General features: G+C 46.9%; 1 protein-coding gene across 4 annotated transcripts in view; it reads right to left on the bottom strand.

Annotated features, from left to right (window-relative positions):
* OSBPL10 (oxysterol binding protein like 10) overlaps window positions 1–21,995 on the bottom strand; it is a 318,653-nt gene that overhangs the window by 41,764 nt on the left and 254,894 nt on the right. For all 4 annotated transcript variants that reach the window (XM_045089004.1, XM_045089002.1, XM_045089005.1 and 1 more), the window contains one exon: window positions 1,385–1,534. In XM_045089004.1, coding sequence (XP_044944939.1) covers window positions 1,385–1,534 — 150 coding nt within the window. The remainder of the gene's footprint in view (window positions 1–1,384; window positions 1,535–21,995) is intronic.

A 21,995-nucleotide genomic window follows, 5' to 3' on the forward strand; every position in this document is an offset into this window, starting at 1 on the left:
AGATCCAAGCACAGAGCTGAGAGCGGCAAAGGCAGGGAACCTTCTGAGGTCAGGCATGGGGCCACCATTTTCTTTAGAGTGCTACAGTCGCCCAGAATATCAGACGCTCACATTTAAATGCAGAAAACATTCCACAGAAAAGGCTTTTCTGTCCTCTTGGAGGCTCCTGACTCCTTGGTCCCCCGTAAGCAGTCAGTCATCATTTTGCCATCTTCCTCTTCAAAGAGTATCTCACACTCACCCCTCCCCTCCCCTTCCTGGTTCTCTGGCCTCCAGCACAGTCTGAGATGAACCTGTGGTATCCAGACCCATCAGAGCAGCCAAACAACCCAACCTCTCTGACAGCAGTTTCCATGGGGAGGTACCTTCAGTGGTGTGGACCATCTCAAGCATACCCACCATTTTCTGGCTGGCCTTCAGATTCTAGAACCTCCATTTCCCAGCATACCCTCCCCCGGTCTCTCCCCAGTAGCTGTCCATCTACCATACCAGTCTCATCACACAGGAAGCGCTCAGCTTCCTAAGGTTAAGAGTGATGTCGCGCCTATTACGAGTCCAGCACCGGGCTAGGGCCCTGCTTGCTCCCTCCCATCTCGCCGCACCCTCCCAGGGAGGCATCAGGATTCAGCATCTGGCTAGAAATGTAACCAGGTAGGCACCAGCCCCCCGACCCATGCCACCATGCAACCCTTCAGCTACATATAGAATTGCTTTCCCTGCTTGCCTCCAGAACGAAGCCATGGCTCAGGGTGAGGGAGGATCTCTAGGGGCCCAACAACTTGCCATCCGTAGTCAGGACACCAGGTTCTGCCCCCCAGGAAGAATCCTGGCTGAGCACAGCACCAGGAAGAGTCAGTTGCTCTTCTACCAAACAACAGGTCTGTTTCCTTGCAGGTGGGTAATGGGATCCGAGTTCCCAACAAGCTTGCCCTTTGGGGACCAGCCGTTAAAGCTAATGCCAGTTGGCAGGAGGCTGTGGCCAGGCTCACAGCGGCCTCACTCCTGGTGCCGCCGTTTTCCTTCCTCCCGTTGTTCTCTCTGGGGCCAATATGCCACATCTGTCTCTGCATCTTCAATCTTCTCTAGAACACAGCAGGAAACAAAGAAATCTTATCTTGAATTTTCCCTATCATCTCCTGTACTTTAGATGCTAGGACAGAGTCCAATGCAACACTCGTGCTCTGGGATAAGCACTGATACAAAAACATCCTTGCTAATTATCCCTTGGAATATCCATGCTCAAATGCCATTTTGGCCTTTTTCCCCACTCTACTTCCCCAGTCTCACCACGGTGATGAGAATGTGAGTAAAAGAGGCTTGGGGAGGTGAGGGGAGACAGAACCCAAGCCACGGGCTGCAAACCCAGTGGGACATGCCAACCTACCTTGGTCAAATCCATTCCCAGTTTGAGCTGTGAAATGAGATGAAGAATTATACTCCGTTGATCCTCCATGACGCCCAATTCTGTCTCTTCCTTATCTTCAGTGTCACTTTTTTCATCTTCGGACAAAACCAGTTCAGGGCCCGAGTTTGGCTAAAACAAGATCATCGATAAAAATCACCAGCTGGTCCAGCAGAAGTAGGGACCCATATGCTTAGAAATGACTGAAGAGAAACAAAGTATTTCTCTGTAAGCCAGTCCTATTAGCCACAGGGTGGAACAGGACTCTTTCGGGGTATAGGTCCTTACTGGGGTTCTTTTTTAGTTCTTTCAGCTGTTGTGCATGCCCATTCATTTTCTCCATCATCCCCTATTAGCAGACATCCCCCCCAAAAAAGAAAATTTCCCACTCTTCAAAAAACTATATGGGTATGAGCTCCCTTACCTGGACTATGCTCATATAATATTTTCCTTTTAATATATACCACCCAAAAACACTTTATATCTAATGCAAACTTTTCTGTTACTAAGCAAAAGTCAGACACCCCCGGGACAGACTGAAATTACCTTAGTTATGAGAAAATTTACTCTGAGACTATTTCTACTCACATCAATTAATATCACTACACCAAGTGTGAAAAAAAAAAAAAAAGCCTCAGAGCTGGCATTACTTTAGGAAGGGAGACAAAAACAAAAATTAAAGGAAAAACACAAATTTTATAATGCTGTAACTCAGGCAAGCCAACAGACCTTGTTTTCCTCCATGCAAGTTTATTAATTCAATTGCTTGATTCTGATTTTTCCAATTACATAGTTAGCAGGCAAGTTAATGAGCGGAATGTACAAGAGGGATTACGGAGCACAGGATTTTCCAAGACCCCAGTATCAAGAACTCCGGCCTAACATACACATGCTGGCCATTCCTTACCAATACTTGGTGGAAAAAAATATAGGGCTCTTCTTCCCTGGGATAGGCATTTTAAAAATTCCCATCAAGATAGACATTTTCCATAGACATACTTCTCAAATTATTCTCAATCACCTCTGAATGACCCCAGTTCTGGAGAGACCACTGGGAAGTCCTCAGTGAATCCCACGGCGGGTAGGCTCTCCCCGGGGCCAAGAGTTGCATTTTCCCCCATTGTGTGCCTCGTCTCCAACCTCGACGTAATGTGTGTTGTTTGACATCATTGGAAAACTGTGTTGCCAGAATATACTGAAATAACAAGGACCCCTGGCCCTCATCCTGTTCCATAGGAGACTCACCAGATGACTCTGGGGATGGGGGAGCAGGCTGCCCTGGCTCTCTGCTAGGAAGTTGGAGAAGGAGGAGCTCCAAAGGCCACTCTGCCTCTCCTCCAGCTTCACCTCTTAGACACCCACCTGCTGTGTCTCAGTGCTGCTACTGGAATGGCTGAAAGGCTAGGAACAGTAGGGTCATCTTCGGACCAACCTGCCCCTCCTGACTCTATTTTCTCCCTCCTCCGGAGTTCAGTTTTGAAGTGTACAGTGGTCTCATTTCACTGGGAGTTTACAGCGCCAGTCAGTCACCACTGAAGTCAGAAAGCTGGGACCCAGTCCCTTCCAAGGGCAAAGGTGCTGCTCTTGCCACTTCCTCTATAGTGAGCTGGTGGGTAGTACTCTGTGTTAGTAGACTTCCCCTCAAGGCAGGGCCGGGGCAGCTGGGGAAGGAGAGGACAATGCCCTGGGTTTCTTGCTTTGAGAGGAAAAAGATAATCAAAAACAAATCAAGCTACCAGCATGTACCCACACTGGGGGAAGAGGGGACTGCGGCATGCCAAGTCCTTAACCGTCTCCACAGGAAGGGAAACCACCATCTTGAGTACAATCATTCCTACTTGAAATTAGTTGTTCTCACCGAGTACTGAATGCAGACTCAACAAATCAATTGCTCAAGTGAGGCGGCCATAAGCTTTATGAAGCAGAACCATCTTTCCTTCAGAAAATGTGATCTCCCATTTGTCCACACAGCAAATCTCCATTCTCTGTGTTCACCTTCTCACCTGCCGCAATGTGTTTACAGGACCACCTGAGACCACACTTCCTCCTGCCCTCTGCCTTACTTGGAAATTAAACCCAGTTTGTCTTGTGCTTCTTCAGGAGGCCAGGAAGTCTTTCTGCAAGATCCTGCCACGTGACTGATATGAAGTACACACATCAGTGTGCACACAAACCTCCCCAGGTCTCCTGCTTCAACCCAACATTATATTTCCTCTGTGTCAGTGATGCTTCTCAGAGACGCCTGCTCGAGCAGAGAGAATGAAGGTTGGTGCACGGGCCACAGAAGCTGGCTCACTCCAAGGCAACTGGAGGTCAGAGCTTGTGGGAGCCCTAAGGTCCCAGCAGGGGAAGAAAGGCCAGGAGGAGCCCGACACACGTCATGGATTGGATCCTCAGCAAACTGCCTCAGCTTAATCAAGGATCCACAGCACTTCTCTGCCAGAGCTTCTGAGAACGTGCCCTCCTTCTTACAGTATGATTTGCAAAAGCCTCTCCTACCCAAACTCAAGTGAATAAACACGGTTAAAACAAGGGAGGTGGGTGCCTGGGTGGCTGGGTTGAATGTCTGACTTTGGCTCAGGACATGATCTCAGGGTCTTGGGATCAAGCCCTGCGTTTTCAGGCTCCCTGATCAGCGGGGAATCTGCTTCTCCTTGTGCCTCTGCCCCTCCCCCTGCTCATGCTCTCTCTCTTATAAAATCTTTAAAAAAAAAAAAAAGTGGTTTAATTCATTACGTTGTTAGTGAATGTCTTAGAAGACAACCCCAATTCCAGTTCTAAAAGACTGGAACTCAGTCTTTTGCAGAAAGGCGAGGCCACCCTGCATCGTTGGTCGAAAATGAGGGCAAGAGGAAGGAAGACAGGAGTATCGAACTGGACAACCCCGTGAGAAAGAGGTCAGCCGGCAACGTAAATACAGCTCGGTCAGCATCCACAAAGCACCCACTGTTAACGGCGCTGCAAGAAATTTCAGAATTTGAAGAACAAGGCTTTGTTGGCCTTTTAAAGGCAGAGAAACTTCCCTTTTCAGGTCAAGAGTTTATAGATTCTGCTGGTCTGCTGTGAAATCCAAAACATTGATAAGGTCACGGCATCTATAGTCCATAATCAGGCCCACACGCCCCTTCCAGACCCTCACCCTCCCACTTGCGGCACTCTGCTTTGCTCCTGGGGGCCCCTGCATGCTCGCACCCTCCAGTCCCTTGGGACTTCTTGTAAAGCCATGAGCACTGCCCCCAGGTGCTCCAAGGTGGCAGGACAGTGTTTCTCGATCTCAGAAGAAAACTGAAAGAAAGAAACTGAAGAAAACTGAAAACGAGAAATGGTTTTAGAAATGCTGGGAAAGTTCACATGACTTACTAAGCCAGAAGCGTCATCCAATTCCCCCACCTTGCAGAGATCTCTGCAAATGAGCCAGCCCAGCCATAAAAATGAATGCCAACTTGTAAGACAAAACAGAATCAGAATAGGTTTTAAAGAGTGGCAGGCTTTGGAAAAAACGAGGTTTTTAATAAAAACAAAAATTGCGAGTCAATATTTCTACCCCATGAGCACCTTAGGGCTTACGGTGCTACTAAAAATGTCTATGAGCAAATGGGGGAAGGACAAGTATATCTGAGGGACAGGAAATGGCTTCACGGCAGGCTGAGGCTTAGGGACACTCCTCCACGTGTCTACAACAGTGACTTGTGCCCCAGAGCAAGGATTCTGAATCTGGGCACTATGGACCCCCCTAAAGATATCTACCACTACCCTTCATATTTGAGGTGAAAGTTGTACGTCTGGGCATTTTCTGGAGCTGAGGCCCATGGTCACCTTGGATTCGTGGAAGAAGATGTGCCCCTGGGCTGACCTTGGGCCTCTCAGACACCCAATCGTCTGAGGTGGGCTCTCAGGGTGGGATGTGGCCTAACCAGACAGTCCCGGCATTTACAGACGTGCTCCTGCCTTTAAGCACAGACCTCTACTTCTTCTCTGGCTCGGGGAGCACATCCGTGAGGCACTGGCTGGGGGCCAGAACAAGAAGCCAAATGATGACTGGGTTTGGTTTCCATGGGTTCCACAGTCCTCTCAAGGGGGACGGCGGCAGTGCAGGGGAAACACTGAAGTTCTCTTCCACCCCTTCTTTTTAACACAAATCTTAATCCTGCAATACAAATGCAAATTCCAAGCGAGAGGGAAATTCCAACCCATTTTATTCAATACACACATGTAACTGAACTACAGTTTGGGTCAGTTCCAGGAAAAACCATGAACTAGACATTTCATTTTCGAGGCCCATTCGTTTCCCTGTCACAGGCCCGGTTCCATCCCTGCACCCGCACCGACTCCCCCTTGCTCAGACAAGCACAGGCAACCCAGCCTTCTTTCTTCAAGACCATCTCTCCTTTCTTCACTGGCCTTCAGAGAGAGGAGAGGCCGGCATAAGCAATTTGATCTACTAATGTCCTTTTTATTCGTAATAACTAATAACTAATAACAGAATAACTAATATGCCTAATAGCTTAGTGTCTAAACTCAAAGGTCTGAACCCTTAGATTTGAGGTATTATGAGAGAAGCCTAGGTGGCTACATGGCCCGTTTCCTTTTGAACAGGGAGGAAGGCCATGCTAGAGCCCTTAAGTCACAGACATGCAGATATGAGGGGTCCACGCTAGTGAAGCTTGAGATGGGTGCCCACTGCCATCTTTTATCCAAATAAGTGTCCTAGAATAGGTTTTCCTAAGTAGATCATCTCTTCAACAGAAAACAAAACACACTGAGTTCAATTGATCTGCAGCTATCCTAAAAGTCTACTCAGCCAAGGACAGAAAATAGAGGCAGCTAGAGATTGAACATCAAATTCTACTCCATCAGCAAGCACACCGCAGCCCAGCACTTTGAGAGCCTGGCATCTCCGCCTACGCACTGGTACCGTGGCACAGAGACATGGGGTTAACTGAGCCACACAGAAGACCACAAGCTCTGTCCAGATATCGTCTTTATGGGAGAAAGGGGAAAACCCAGCCATGTCAGAAAGAGTATCTGAGGGTCACAGAAAGCCAGAAGGTGGGGTCAAAGACCCAAAGCACCACCCTCAGATGTCCACCTTCAAATGCGAGAAATGTCGAGTACAGCAGCAGAGCAAAGGGGCAACCAGAAAATGGGCTGTCCTCCTAGGTACCTTACCTCTCACCTCGACTACACACAACACGTGATAACATGCAATACTGACCACCAGCACAAGTACGCTTTTGTGCACCACAGGAGAATAAGAGTCAACAGATGGTGGTTTGCTAGAAAATGAGAGGTTCTAGAAAAAAGAGGACTGTCCAGTTGAAACATTCAAGAGGCTAGAAGGGCAGAGAGATTGGGAGAGTAGGTAAATGGAAGACAAAGGAGACAAATACAGTAAATACTGGAAGACAAGCCTGGGGGGGTTACACGTCTAAGAGGTACAAGTGCGCAGGGACCAACTACTGAAACTTATTTTTTTGTTCTAATGATAACGGCGTTTCTGGTGCGGACGACCTTTATGGAATCCACAAAACCAAGTATTTCATCCCTTTTATCTCTAGTCATTTTTCTCATCTCAATATTTCTAGTATATCTGACCAAATTATCACAATCATTCCTTGATCCCCGTTGTGTATGTTCACATTAGTAATAGTTCACATCCTAAGAAGTATGATCTAACAGTCCAAGGTGCGGAAAACCGGCATAACCATATTCAAAAACCCAAGCCCACTTCATACCCAAGTCAATAGCATCAGCATAGCACAGGGCGTACAAAGATGGCCTGCAGTCCAGCAAATTCACCCGGCATTTTTGTCCCTTATTCCCCAATAAGACAATTACATCACAGACTATTAAATGCAAGACACTATCACATGCTTAGAAAAATCATTTCCCCCGAGGACACACAGACATACAGTTTTGTCATATGAGTGTAAAGTGGCTGCTGCTAATGACCTACTGTCCTTCCCACACTTAGCACTGGTGGGATTTCTTCCCCAGAAGAGTCTCGTTTGTGCCTGTCTCCAATTCTCCAAAAGCAGGCCATCTTCGCTGAGCAGAGAGTCTCTCGGTTGAACAGACAGACACTCTCCTCTGGTCAGAAGTCATGCCAAAGAGCTTGATGTCAGACATATGTCTTCGAATGATGTCTGTACTCCTGATGCCCCTCGGCCCTGACGCAGGGCAGCCGCTGAAGGCTAGGCTGCACACATGTACGATCTTCTATGCCAGGTGACCAACTGTGCCTTGAGGCCCACCACTGTAATTAGGGGACCTTATCTTGCCATTTGGAGGTAGGTACGATGAGGCCACTGTGCGAGGGGGGGAACCTGATGGATGAGATGGCTCTAATCCTTGACAGGTTCAAGTACAAGCATGTCCACACAGCAGACTGGTCCCTGCTGCCGTTTTGGAGATGCTGAGTTGGCTGCCAACTGACATCACAATCCTTCTGCCGCCTCCCAGTGGATGTGCTGGCTTTCTGGCTCTAACCACACATACACACACATTTGCCACACTTGGCTCTCATAGACTGGAAGGACAGATGCTCTTCCTGAGCAAAGGGGCCGACCTGCAGAAAGGTTCATTTTCAATAAAACACACCCTGAAAAGTAGAAGGAAGTCACTTCTGGGAAGGGGGAGAGGATGGGGAGGGGCATTCATCATCAGCCAGGATGATCAGGCACAATTATGCCAAGAGGATGCAACAGGTGTTCCTTTAAAAAATATTTGAGAGAAGCGTTCATGGCAAACATCAGTCCTTTTCTCATTTCCACGTAGCTGCTTGGAAACCATTTTGAAATGAAAGCAAAAAAAGAAAGGAGCTGAGAAGGTGCAAAGCAAACCTTAAAAAGTATCCCCCCACCAAAAAAAAAAAAACCCAAGAAAGAAAGAAAAAAAAAAAAAAAAGAAGCAGCAGCAGCCATGGCGAAGGGTGAGGGGATTATCGTTCAGCTGGGGCACTGGAAGGCAAGTGTGCCAATGACCGTCTTGGCAACCACATGCAGTCATCCAGAGCCCACATACCGCGTGGCAGCTCCTCGGGCACCAGCGGCCACCAGGAAGAGTGGGATGAACACATGCGTGCCAAGAAAGCCCGAGAGCCAGGCGCTGTGTCCCATGCTTTAGGACACTCTCTCAATCAGCAAGAGCCGGGTGCTTTGCAACCCAACCCAGCACTGAGTTACCAGCCTGGCCAAGAGCTCGCCAAGACTGAGTGAGAGCGAAGCCGTGCCAGGCTGTGGAGTGCTGGTCCCCAAGGCCCGAGCTGCACGAATAGCACAGGCCACATTTCCAAACCACCCCCCACTGCCACCACCGGAACCTGGTGATCACCAGGATCAAAATCTCGATCGAGAAGGAAAAGGAAGAGGGCACAAAACAGAGAACATAATCGCTGTGGCTCTGGGAGGCAGCGAAGCCAGGGGGATGGCCCCGATGGAACCCCGGAGTCTACTACCTTCCACCTGTCAGACTCCGTCTCCTCATCCCTGAAATGTAGGAGGAACTACCCCACACCTCCGGCGGCCGCTGAGAGGCCTATGGAAGACAAAGCACGGAGAGCCCTGAGCCCCGAGCCCGGCCCAGAGGTAAAGCTCAGTGAGCAGCCACCACGCTTGGGAGCCCACGGCTTATACACAGGGACTGGGTGGAACCAGCGGGTGCAGTGATCTAGAAGCCTCTGTTACAGCACCCACATTCCCTCAGCCAGCCCTCCAGGTGCTGTGTGACGCTGGCCCAGCTCCTCTGCTAGGTCATCCCCCGCAGCAAGGACCCAGGCGGCTCTGGGGCTGTAAAGGTCCGGGTATCCCGCATAGCCCACGGCCTTGCCCATGAGGGTGCATCATTTCTAGAATCTTCTAGAATCGCTTCTAGAATCCAGAGCTGCACCAGGAAGGGATTCTGAGACATTCCAAAACAAATCTCAGCCAAGGGTCACATGCAGATTGGAGAAGCACAGGGGACGAGTACAAAGCAGCAGAGGGCACATGAGCAGTGGGCTGCCATCCACAGCTACTTGAGTTCTCTAGAAGGCCCAGGAAAGGGAGGAACGAAACTCGTGCCAGACCCATTCTAGCCTCCCTAGGTTCTGGTCTGAGGAAAAGCCAGGGCTTAAGACATAAAAGACCTCCTTCAGATGGGCAAAATATGGGGAGCAGGCACCAGCGTTGCAAGAACTACCAGCCCCCCAACTGCCTCAAAGACCCACACTAGATACTGAAGATCTAAGGATGCTTAAGATGCAGTGTCCGCATTTGACAAGCTGGTCATCTGCTTGTGGAGGGTACAGATGTCCCCTGGCTCCTACGCCGGCCCCGGGTAGAACCTGTAAGTTCCACCTCCTCCTTGGAGACGTTGTTCAACCACACTTCCCAGCAGCAGAGCTGGTACGTCCCTCCTAACAAGGAATCCTAGCTCCCTGCAGGTACCCGATCTGGCTCTCAACAACTGGATTTATTGCAATTGCATATCTGCTTTCCCGTTGGAACTGGAATGTCAGAGCTCTCTCAGCAGAGGAACACTGATTATTCGGGCTGGCTACTTAGGGCTGCGGGTTGTCACAGACCTAGAAGCCACCTCTGATAGGGCACCTGGGTGGCGCGGTCGTTAAGCATCTGCCTTCAGCTCTGATCGTGATCCCAAGGTCTAGGATCAAGCCCTGCATCAGGCTCCCTGTTTGTCAGGAAGCCTACTTCTCTCCTACTCCCCCTGCTTGTGTTCTCTCTCTTGCTGTGTCTCTCTCTGTCAAATAAATAAACAAAATCTTAAAAAGAAAAAAGCCACCACCTCTGGGATCGGGGAGAAAGAATGCTGTGATCAGGCAGTATTATCAGCCAGGAACTGAGGCACGGACTGCAGTGGTCTCATGGTAGTCAGCTTACCCTAGCTGAAACTCCTCCGTGACAGTCTCCCATTAGAGCTCCTGTCTAATTCCGGTTTTCGGTAGAATCTCAAAACGAAGGCTGATTTTTATAACACACACTCAGGAAGAAAACGTGTTAAGGAACGAGTGAATGAAACTAAAGAAAAAAAATGGGGAGAACTTGAACATGCAAGGACAGAATCCGGATTTAAAATGAGAAGGACAGGGGGTGCCTGGGGTGGTCAGTCGGTTAACTGTGTGCCTTCAGCTCAGGTCATGGTCCTCGGATGGAGCCTCACATCAGGCTCCTTGCTCAGCGGGAAGCCTCTTTCTCCCTCGCCTTCAGCCCCTGCCCCACTCATAGCCTCCCTCTCTCATTCTCTCTCTAAAAAAGAAAAGAAAAGAAAAGAAAATCTTTAAAATGAAAAGGACAGCCAGTCATAAAAGATCGCATATGACATGGTTCCACTCTAGAAGACGTCCAGAACAGGCAGATGGATGCAGAAAGAAAGCAGGTTAGTGGTTGGCAGCGGCTGGGAGGAAGGGCAGAATAAAGGGTGACAGCTGAAGGCTACACTGTTTCTTTTGGGGGTGAGGAAAATGTTCTAAAATTGACTGTAGTGATGGTGGGACTTATCTGCAAAAACAGTGAAACCCACGGAATGGTACATTTTAAATGAGGGAGTGGCACAGCTATGTGAATTAGACCTCATAAAGCTGTTAGGAAGAAAATGAGAATAAAAATATAAACAAAAGAACACACAATGCAAAGTCAAACAAGAGCAGAAGGAAGGTCCTATCCTGGATGACCAGAGAGGCACACTCGGAGCTGAGTGTCACCAAACAGCAGTGCTCAAGGCAGCCAGAGGAAGGAGGGGACATATTAAGAGAAGGAACGGTACCGATGTCCAGGCACTTTGGCGGAGGCCGGACAGCACATGGCTTTAACCTTATGGCTCAGACTCATTCCCTTGGGGAGCCCACCTGATGCCAGGGCTTTCCACCATTTATTCACTGATGACCTCTAATTTCTAGCTCAAGGTCAGTCTTGTCCAGAAACTCCACTTCCTGCATCACCAGCCTGCTCACCATCTGCCCCTTGAGCCACCTGTGGTAGGCAGGATAATAGTGTCCCCAGAGGTCCATATCCTAATCCTGGAACCTGTGAATGTTACCTTCTATGACAAAACAGGCCTTCTAGAGGTGATTAAGGGCCTTGAAACAAGGAGAGAGTCCTGGATTTTCCAGTGGAATCATAGGCATCCCGTAAATTGGAGACCCTTCCCTGACTGCAGTCAAAAGGGGGTGTGCCAACCAAAGGACAGTCCGTAGGATGAAGACAGAGGAAGGGGCCACAGGCCAAAGAAAGCAGGCAGCCTCTAGAAGCCAGAAAAGGGAAGCACATGGATTCTCCCCTACAGCCCCCAGGAAGGGTCCCTCCTCTTCCTTCCTTCAGTAACTAGGCACATCAGACTCTCTGCGAGGCACGGTAGAGGAATATGAAAATGGTTGTAGTCCTCTTGGAACCCAAGGCCTTGCTGGGCAGACCGTGGTTTGGTTTTGGGGGCCCCCCATGGGATCACACGGTGAGCTACGACAGGGGTCCCGGGAAAGCAGTAAGATGGCGGCCGGCGGGTAAGGAAGCGAGCAAGCACTGACAGCAGCAGGTGGAACCGGAAGTGAAACTGGACTGGTCAGAAACGGCCTGCACATGGGAGTCACCAGTAGGCCACGGGCAGCATATCACAGTGCAGAAGATTCGTGCAGGCGGGCAGCACTCATGGGCAAGAAAGCCATCATCATGTCACCTTCCCTCCTCCCTGATCCAACACAGACCCAGGAAGCGCCCCACCAGCTTCCTGACTTCTCCACTTTGTTCACCACACTCCTGCCCCGTCAACCAGACTTGAGACCTGCAGGTGCTTGGGCACCTCCCAGTGCCCCCCCATCCAGACACCTACCTGCCTGGTCAACACATCTCCCCCGCCCTCATCCTGCCATCGCACCCTAGACCTTAGACACTTAACTGTATGATCCTAACAGCTGCAGACTTTTCTGCTCCCTCCTCTTACATGCTGCCTTGTACTGTATCGCTAGAATGTTCTTCCCCAAATACCCTCTTTCTCTGTTCTAAAGTCTTCAATGCTATTCCACTGCCCGGAGAGGCCTACTATCCAGTCAGCCCAATATGTAAGGCCCTCCTCAACCTATCCCTTTCTCCCTTTCCTTCCTGCTCCTCACCAGAACTCCCTTCTGCCTAGACGGTCGGCGGCATCCTCACGGCACCCACGAGCCTCTTACTTCCCGGGGTAATAGCCACTGGCCACTCAATCAATTAAAAATAAATAAAATTTAAAATTCACTTCCCCAATGGCATTAGCCACACTTTAAGTATTCACCAGCCACACATGGCCAGTGGCAACCATATTGGTCAGCGTACAAACATTCCCGTCATCACAGCCTATTGGGTTGGACAGCACTGCTCTAAGCTTTTCACACCCTCCCCGTTCATTTCTCTGCCTTCTACCACTTGTTCTTTCTCTGCAAATACAGCTCCATGCTATGATACAGACTCGGTGACTCTGGGTCAAGAACAATCCCTCCCTCGTCTACAACCCTATGGGTAAGCTTTGCCACAGTCACTCACAAGTCATTGCCAGGCCTATCTCTCCTTAACTCCTTGGTAATCCAAAGCTCACTGAGAAGAGGTCATTTTGGAAATCCAACTATTCCTAATAAAGCAAAAAAGGACACTTTTATGAAAATTGTCACGTCAGAAACAAAATGATGAAGGATGATGTCCTGGGGGGTAACCAAGAGGAATAAAAGGATTCTGGACCGAAAAACTTAAAGAAATTCTATGATCTTATGATTTGCTTCTATTGTAACCATGGAGGGACACCAAGAATACAACTCTAACTTTCTCTAGCCACAGTTTAAATCATTATTGATTTAAGCTTCGTGCTGGGTGATGGATTTCTTCTGATTCTGCAGATGGTAAATACCTTTATTCAGAGAGTAAACACAATGAAACTCAGGCCAATGGCACTATGTTAGAGAAGGCTTTCAGACTCTACACTTGACGCCACTCATTGTTAGATTGCCTTGCTGTTTCCACAAGTTCTGCACCGGAATACTTGAAAGAGACTGGAAAAAAGATGCAAAGTAATGAGAGCATGCAGAGCTAGCTGTGAAAGAGGCTCTGACTCAGGCCTAGAGAATGTGTGGTTCCCGGACCTGTGGCCTTGGCATGACTGGAAACCTGATGACCAAGACTATCAAGAAAACCATCAGAGATAGCCCAGTCTAGGGGACCGTCCCAGACTTACAGACTCCAACTCTGGGGCCAATGAGTCCAGAGCTGTAGATGTTTGGGGTTTTTTTGGCTTCTGTTTTTTAACTGAAGTATAATTTATATATGGTGCAATGAGAGACCTTAGTGTAGAGTATAACATGGGTTATGAGAAACGTATTGCTTTATACCCAACTCTTTTGTTTTGTTTTGTTTTGTTTTACCATCTTAACTGTCCTTAAGTATCATGGTGTTACCTGTATTTACTCTGTTGTACAACAGTTTTCTAGAATTTTTTCTTCTTCCAAACAAACCCTAAGACCACTGGATAACTTCCCATTTCCTCCCCCACGGCCGCCCCCAGAACAAGTATTCCGCCAAGCCCTCCAGGTGCTTCTGATGCATTCCAGCATTGGAGAAGCACTGCTGTAAACACCAAAGGCCACAGGGGCTGCAGGGGACAGCACAGAAAAGCAAGCAGGCGTATGAGAAGCCTGGAATCCAGGGAAGACAGGCAGGAGATGGGACTACCGGCCCCTCTGGTTCTCCAAACCCAATCCCGAGTGCCTCGTGAGGACACGGCACCGCCTTGAGCACAAAGGAACCCAAGCATGGACAGATGACAACTGTTTTCAAGAACCTGTGTAGGCACAAGCTGAAGAAACAAACCATCTTTTCTCAACATTAGATCAGGTTCTGGAAATTCCACATGACAACCCAAAAACAGAAATGGAAAGCTATAAACTTTGATGGGAAGAGGGCGATGGTATTTTCATCAGTGGCCCCACCAGGCAGTCCTTTTATTCTGACTCTGAATTTCATCCGTCCATTTTAATCATTTATGCCTCTCATTTAGAAAATCCCAACTGATTCTTTCCCATGGAAATCTTGGAAGGGTTTGATAACACAAAGGAAATAACCAGGGGCACTTCAAACCACAGAACAGTTTTGATTTACAAGTCATTAAAAGCATGAGGCATTTACTGTTCTTTGCAGGCAAAAAGGGCCTGCATCATGAATAATGGAAAAAGCAAAGTGCATCAAGGACTCCTCTGCAGACACTGTTCTCTGCAGGCCATACACACCCACGTTCACCGAGGATTTCCTGTGTCCCGAGGCACCTATCAGGATGTACACCACGCATCCCAGCCCTCCAGGATCTAAATCATGCAAATCTACGCCATTTCACTCCAAAAGGCCGAGTTTCCGGATTATTATTTCCTGACTCTCAAAGACAGCCAATGATTTAGTGCTGTAAGCACATCAGGAATTTTAGAAACAACGCAAAGCTTGGGCAATTTTGGACTTTTCCCTTAACTTAAAAAGAGTTCTAGTCTATTTCCATGACATCCAGATTTTGTAACTACTAACGAACAGAAAAGCATCTGGGAAGAACAGGTGGATAGTGTTTTGTCGGGAAAAAAGAAAGAAACCAGAACAAAACCACCACAGCTCTTAATTCTACCATGAGGAAGCAGCAATGAGACACTATTAAAGCTACAATCTCCAAATCCCACTCAATACCTTCTGGCTCAAATAGCAGGCATTTCCTCTGCTTCTTAATTTGCATTATGTTATGTCCATTTCTCTAGCTACTGTGACCAAGGGTATTCAAAGGAAGTTTCTTTCTACTTTTATTCACATGTGAATTGATACTTAGGCTCTAAGAGGGTAATTGTAACCGTTCATATTTTCCCCGTTATTCCCACCACCATAAAATCCAAATGAGGCTTACTATGTCTTCTACTTGAAAACCTGTCACGTTATCGCACTCTGCATTGCCCCATTTTCAAATGCTTCATTCAGTGAAAACTTCAAAGGCAAATTTGTGAGACAGCTGTAGTGACCCTAGGGGACTGTGAACACGTGCGGTGAGCACTATTAATGATCAGAACTGTGGGTTATCATGTTTAGCACAAAAAGAAGACAGTGAATTTTAAGGTGTAAATGTACTCTGATGAGACCGACACTCTTCTAAATACTAAGCCCCTGTTTTCGTTGGTTGTTTTGTTTTGTTTTCTTTTTAAGCTCACCCTGATGCCGTTTCCACTCCTCCTGTAAAACCCAGCCGGCTACCCGGGATCTCGAAGCTAGGTTTTCTGTTACTCAGGTAGACGTTCTGACAAATGTTGTACTCCTGTACACTAAGTCTTTGTCCCATTCATAAAGCATGATCACAAAACAAACACTGCTCATGCAAGTTTAAAAATAACCCATGGTATGTGATGTTCTGCTGAAATTGATATTTAACTGGTTACTTTATCATGCCATCCATAATCTAAAGCCTTCAGAACTGAAAAAATGAATTTCTGATAGTAAGTGCTTCATTTTTTGTTTGTTTTTTGTTTGTTTGTTTTGTTTTAAAGATTTTATTTATTTGACAGAGAGACACAGCGAGAGAGGGAACACAAGCAGGGGGAGTGGAAGAAGGAGAAGCAGGCTTCCTGTCAAGCAGGGAGCCCTATGCAGGGCTCGATCCCAGGACCCAGAGATCATAACCTGAGCCCAAGGCAGATGCTCAACGACTGAGCCACCCAGGTGCCCCTAAGTGCTTCGTTTTTGAGAGATGAACCACTGTTATTCTTTCCAGGTTAATTAGTATTCTGCATAAAACTGTCTTAAAAACCAGCAACGACAGACCCTAGATGGAGAGAGGGGGTCCAAACCAGAGCCAATGTCCACTGAGTCCATCCATACACATTTCCACATTTCCTTCCGAGCAAGGATTAGCAGCAGGGAGGAGATGAGAGCGGGGGTAGCAAGGGCTCCGTGAGCCAATGTTCTTAACGAGAGGACCACTTGGTTCTTGCTAGAATCATGTTTCTAAGACAGACAAGCGTCTGTCTCTGCTCACGGGTATTCCCATAGCTACTGAAACCTCCCTTCAAAACGGCCAACACAAACACAGAGCAATATGCTGGTTCATCCCAGGGGTGTCCCTAGACAGCAACACACACAATTCTGGAGCCTCATTTGAAACTAACACTAGATTACGAAAGGATGTAAGGAAGAGTCTTACTCAACCCGATTCAAGCTAAGGGATCCTCTTCACGGGAAAAGATTCTGCAGTTGTGACTGTAGCCATAATTGCTGCCATTACTTCTTATCTCTGAAGTGCACCCAAGACGTGGACAAAATACTTGGCCCACATTATGAAGAACTAATTGGCTGAATATAAAAAGAATGCTTATAAAATATTAATTAGAAAGTCCAAATGAATTGAAAAATGTGCAAAGGCTGTGAACAAGACACTTAAAACAAGAGAAACACAAATGGCTAAATGTGAAACACATTCTTCACTTCATTCATAGTGTAAAAATAGAAAATTAAAACAAGACACCAATTTTCTCCTAAAATTAAAAACCAGAGGGGAGCCAGGCTTGCTCAGTCAGTGGAATGTGTGACTCTTGATCTCAGTCATGAGTTCAACTCCATGTTGGGCACAGAGCTTAAAGATAAATATTAAAAATAAAATAAAAACTGAAAAGAGGATAGACTCTTGATACTCATTTCTCATGGCAAAAGCATAGGAAAATAGTAGCCCTCACACACGGTTGTGGAAGTATAAATTTGCCTCAGTCTTTGAGAGCAATTTGGTAATACTTAGCAAAATCTTTTTTTTTAAGATTTTACTTATTTATTTGACAGACAGAGATCACAAGTAGGCAGAGAGGCAGGCAGAGAGAGAGGGGCTGAGGGTGGGAAGGAGGCCCCCTGCTGACCAGAGAGCCAGATGTGGGGCTCGATCCCAGGACTCTGGGATCATGACCCAAGCCCAAGGCAGAGGCTTTAATCCACTGAGCCACTAAGGTGCCCCCAGCATTTTTAATTCCCACATTTGTTGACTGAATTCCACTTAAATTCTACTGCTAGACAGTTCCGTTGTATGAGACATGGTTGCATTAAGTGTGAAAAATTTGAGCAGAGGGCCCCTGGGTGGCTCAGTCCGTTAAGCATCTGCCTTCGGCTCAGGTCATGATCCCAGGATCCCGGCTCAGCGGGGAGCCTGCTTCTCCCTCTCCCTCTGCCCCAACCCCTGCTGGTGCATGCATGCACACTTTCTCAAATAAATAAAAGTCTTTAAAAAAGGAAAAGAAAAACAGGAGCAGAACCTTATTTGTAAAAGAAAAACCGGACAACTAAAGGTCTCTCATTAGGTCTGGTTAAATAAGGCACAGCATTCCCTGAATCATGATATAATCCTAGGGTTGACTGTAACTGTTAAAAGAGATACAATCTCTATACTGACATGGGAACATGTCAAAGATGTACCATCCAATTAAACAGCCACTTTACCTATATATTATCTGTAATTTCATAGTTGTTAAGAATTCCTAAAAGAATATATACACATACACATATATATGCATACACGTACCTTGCTCTCCACCTCACCTTACTTTTGCCCAGTGACCCAGGCCCAAACCGGGCTAGTTGATTTTAGAACTCCTCAAAGAGAACCCAGACAAGACACCAGCAGCAAAAAGGCCTTGATGATTATTAAATTAGCTACATTGGGAAAAGCCTATTTGAGTGAGTCATTAATGAAAGCCCTTTGTAAATCTTGCCTCACCATACAAATGTATTTGTCGTCATTTACATGCAGACTACCCTTTTGAAAGACAAACAAAAGAGAAATGAATCTCCCTTGAGGAACCCAAGATAGCCCAGGAACATAAGCTCTTAGGAGTTTCTCAAGACACTCATATCACAGACAGGGATTAGAAAAGAACAGTGTGAATAAGAGCTTACCACTGAGCATCTACTATGTACCAGGCATTGGGCTGAACACTGCAAGTACGCGATCTCATCTGATTCTAAGCATTTCCACCAGGAAAGGACTCCTATCATTAGTACTGATACCGCCCACCCCCATCGCAGGCAGAGAAAGGGATGGGTTTCAGACTGCCCTGTCACCAGCACGGGCAGGCCTCCCAGAGAGGCGTCCTATCACCACCACCACCACCCAGACCCCCGGGATGGGCAGAGGGAGAAGGACAAGCAGACTCCCCACTGAGCAGGGAGTCTGGGGTGGGGGCAGTGCTCCATCCCAGGGCCCTAAGATCACAACCTGAGACAAAGTCAAGACACTTAGCCCACTGAGCCACCCAAGTACCCCTCATTGTCTTTATTATTATTTTGTACTTTATGTTCTACTGACTGCTTCCTCAAGGAATCTGGGTCCAAAAGGATATAAATCAAAAGCTTGCTTTTGTGAGGCAGGCACTTTGATGTTTTAATAAAGGCTTTCTGGAAGCAACCCTGTGACAACTGTCCCTCACTTTGCCTAGCACAAGAGTCTTCACTCACCTAAGTACAAACCATGATGTCACAGAGCAGCATCTAAAACAGGTGTTTATTTTCCCATTGTGGGATTTTCTATACATAAGCTTGTTCTAAATAAAAGTTTTTAGCTCTAATAATGCATTCGAGCAGAATGCAAAAAGGCAGGTAAACATAAAAGTGGTCCCTTTCCCCTGCTTCCAGAACATGCAATTGGTATCAGTCTACCATGAGAAAACGTCACAATCCCCAACAGAGTCCTTTTCTCCCTGAATTACAGAATATATTTCTTTTTTAAGTCCGAACTACAAGTTGGTCCCGCATTTCAGTACCAAGACAATTGAAAAGAAAGATGTGGAATCTGAAACCCGTTTTCCAAAACACAAGGTCATTCATGGAGGAGGGCCATTTCCGGAGTAATCCACAAAATTCTTTGAAGCTGGTAATGTGGCTTCCATACTCTATGTTCACCAGAAGAAGTTGAGATTTAATACCTCCGCAACATAAATTTTAAAATAGCTTTTAAAAACAAAGTTACATTTCTTATTCTTTTGAAAGGAAAGAAATGGAAGAGATCAAGGAAAATGTGGAGAGCTGTAGGACACTCTGAGGAATAATCCCATGGTTTTAAGGATCTCCAGTTCTGGGCACCTGGGTGGCTCAGTTGGCTGAGCCTTCAGCTGGAGTCCCGGGATCGAGTCTCACGTAGGGCTCCCAGCTCCACGGGGAATCTGCTTCTCTCTCTGACCTTCTCCTCACTCATACTCTCTCTCACTGTCTCTCTCTCTCAAATAAATAAATAAAATATTAAAAAAAAACAATCTCCAATTCTCCAGAATGTTGAATTTCATTTCTTAAAAGGTTATGGTCTCCTTTTCCTCCATGTGTCTGTCCTACTCCCACTCTTCTAATACTTATTCATAATGAGGTCATTTACTGGCATTAGCGTAGCCAATAGAGAGCCAAATGGGACATCAGGACAGTCCAGTATCCACTTAGCTGGCTGTAAGCGGAGGGCGGGGGTGGGGAAAGGATGGGAGAGCACTCTGTGGAAGGAGAAACAAGATGGCGGTGATGGGGTGTCACATGACACCTGACCACACTTGTCACCCCACAGAGCCCATCACATGACCCATGTTGCTTTAATATCCACAAGGGCCAGGGAGAGCTACGGTCCTGAGGTGAACTCGAGAGAGGATGGCCAGCCAACTGGTTACTGGTAAAGTATGTTCACGTGTTAGAGACGTGGTTGTTTGAGTCTTGGATCCACAGAGTCCAAAAAATCACAACCAGGATTTCGTGCTACAGCTTTCTTATTCATGCAGACACACACACAATCTATATTCTGCCTGGTTAGTAACTCACACCTATCTTCATTACCAAAAACTTTAAAATTTACAATCTGGATTTAGCACCCAGTAAGCCCCCGCACTGTGTAGTTCCACAAACCATCCACAAAATTCAATTCAAATTGCAAAAGGGATACAGAACTCACTGATTAATTCAGGCAAAGCCCAGAGTATATGTGAAAAAAGATTGTACTCTTTTCTTCCATAACATTCTTTCCCCAAGATCATAAATCTCGGGAGCGCTGACTTTCCATCTTAGGAAAGGGAACGTCATCTGAGGCAGTGGATAAATCACCTCGGAGAATAGTTATTCATTGTGGGCAAATAAAAATGTAAGCCAGGCAGATGGTGAAGAGCTCATTGCTCCTGGTATAATTTCATGGGTATAGGCCAGCAAGGGGAAAAGAGGAGTGGGTTGTGAAATCTGGGGCCACTTTATAGGAGGAGAGGAAACACCCCCAAAACCAGAATACTAAAAATTGTCATACCACATCGCTGCAATCTCTTCAACTCTTCTCCTCTGGTTCAGATCTGACTTCCTCCCTTCGTGACAACAGCAGTGATAGGAAGGCAGAGAGAGGAGGAAAAAACCCCTACAAAACTCGGTAGGGTTTTAAGCCCCTTCATTCACCGGATTCAAAGGGCTTAAACTTTTGACTACTGATGCAGAGTAGACTAGATTATACCAGCCGGTATGGAATTTTTTCATATGGCTCCGGTTCACACCTGTCAAATCCAAGGTGGCTCCCTCCCCAACACTCTGGGCGTGGGTGTTTATGTCACAAAGCCACACTGGCTGGCGGGGGAGGGGAGAGAAGGGAGGCAACAGAGTGACCACTCCTAAGGCTACCCCCAAAGACCTGCTTATTCCAATAATGAAACCCTTTAAAAGTCCTCAGACACACACTACCAGCCCCCTTGAAAGTAGATCTGGAACCTTCAGCTATATTCCAATTCTCTCTTATAAAAGCAACACACTTGGCCACCTGGGTGGCTCAGTCGGTTAAGCATCTGACTAGTTCAGTTCAAGTCGTGAGATCCAGCCCCACGTCGGGCTCTACACTCAGTGGGGAGTTTGCTTGAGATTCTCTCTTCCTCTCCCTCCAACCCTTCTCGGCTTCAGGATCTATCTCTCTCTCTAAAAGACAGAGCAAAACAAAACAACAACAAAAAACACCCAATCAAGAAAGCAAAACTTAATTACCACCCACAGAAAGGGAGAGAGGAAGAGAAAGAGAAGTAGGATGGAAGGAGAAACAAGTTCTTGGAAAGGGAGGATAAACCGAAATGAATCCCCCAAAGCTGCAGAGGAAATCACACTGTCCTGCCCTGTAGTAGAAGAGCCCAATGATACCACCAGAAACGGAGCCCTTGAAAAAATGCATACAAGGCTTAGTTCAGTGTGGGTGGTTATATTTGTTGTTGATATGTTAAGAAGAAAGGGCAGAAAAATGTGAAGTTTTGTTTTGTTTTGTTTTGTTTTGTTTTTAACAAGACCAAAAGGTGCTTTTAGCCATGGGAGGCAGAACAAACAGCCTTCTAGAATATCATAAAAGGGCGCCTGGGCGGTTCAGTCATTAAGCATCTGCCTTCCACTCAGGTCATGATCCCATGATCGAGCCCCTCATTGGGCTCCCTGCTCAGCGGGAAACCTGCTTCTCCCTCTCCCACTCCCCCAGCTTGTGTTCCCTCTCTGGCTGTCTCTCTCTCTTTCTGTCAAATAAATAAAATCTTAAAAAAAAAAAAAGAATACATAAAAACATGTCTTCAACTTCCATGACATCTCACAGATGATCATCTTATTTGCTA

The sequence above is a fragment of the Mustela putorius genome, unplaced genomic scaffold (genome assembly GCF_011764305.1).
Source record: "Mustela putorius furo isolate JIRA1106 unplaced genomic scaffold, ASM1176430v1.1 tig00003834_pilon_pilon_pilon, whole genome shotgun sequence".
Lineage (NCBI taxonomy): Eukaryota > Metazoa > Chordata > Mammalia > Carnivora > Mustelidae > Mustela > Mustela putorius.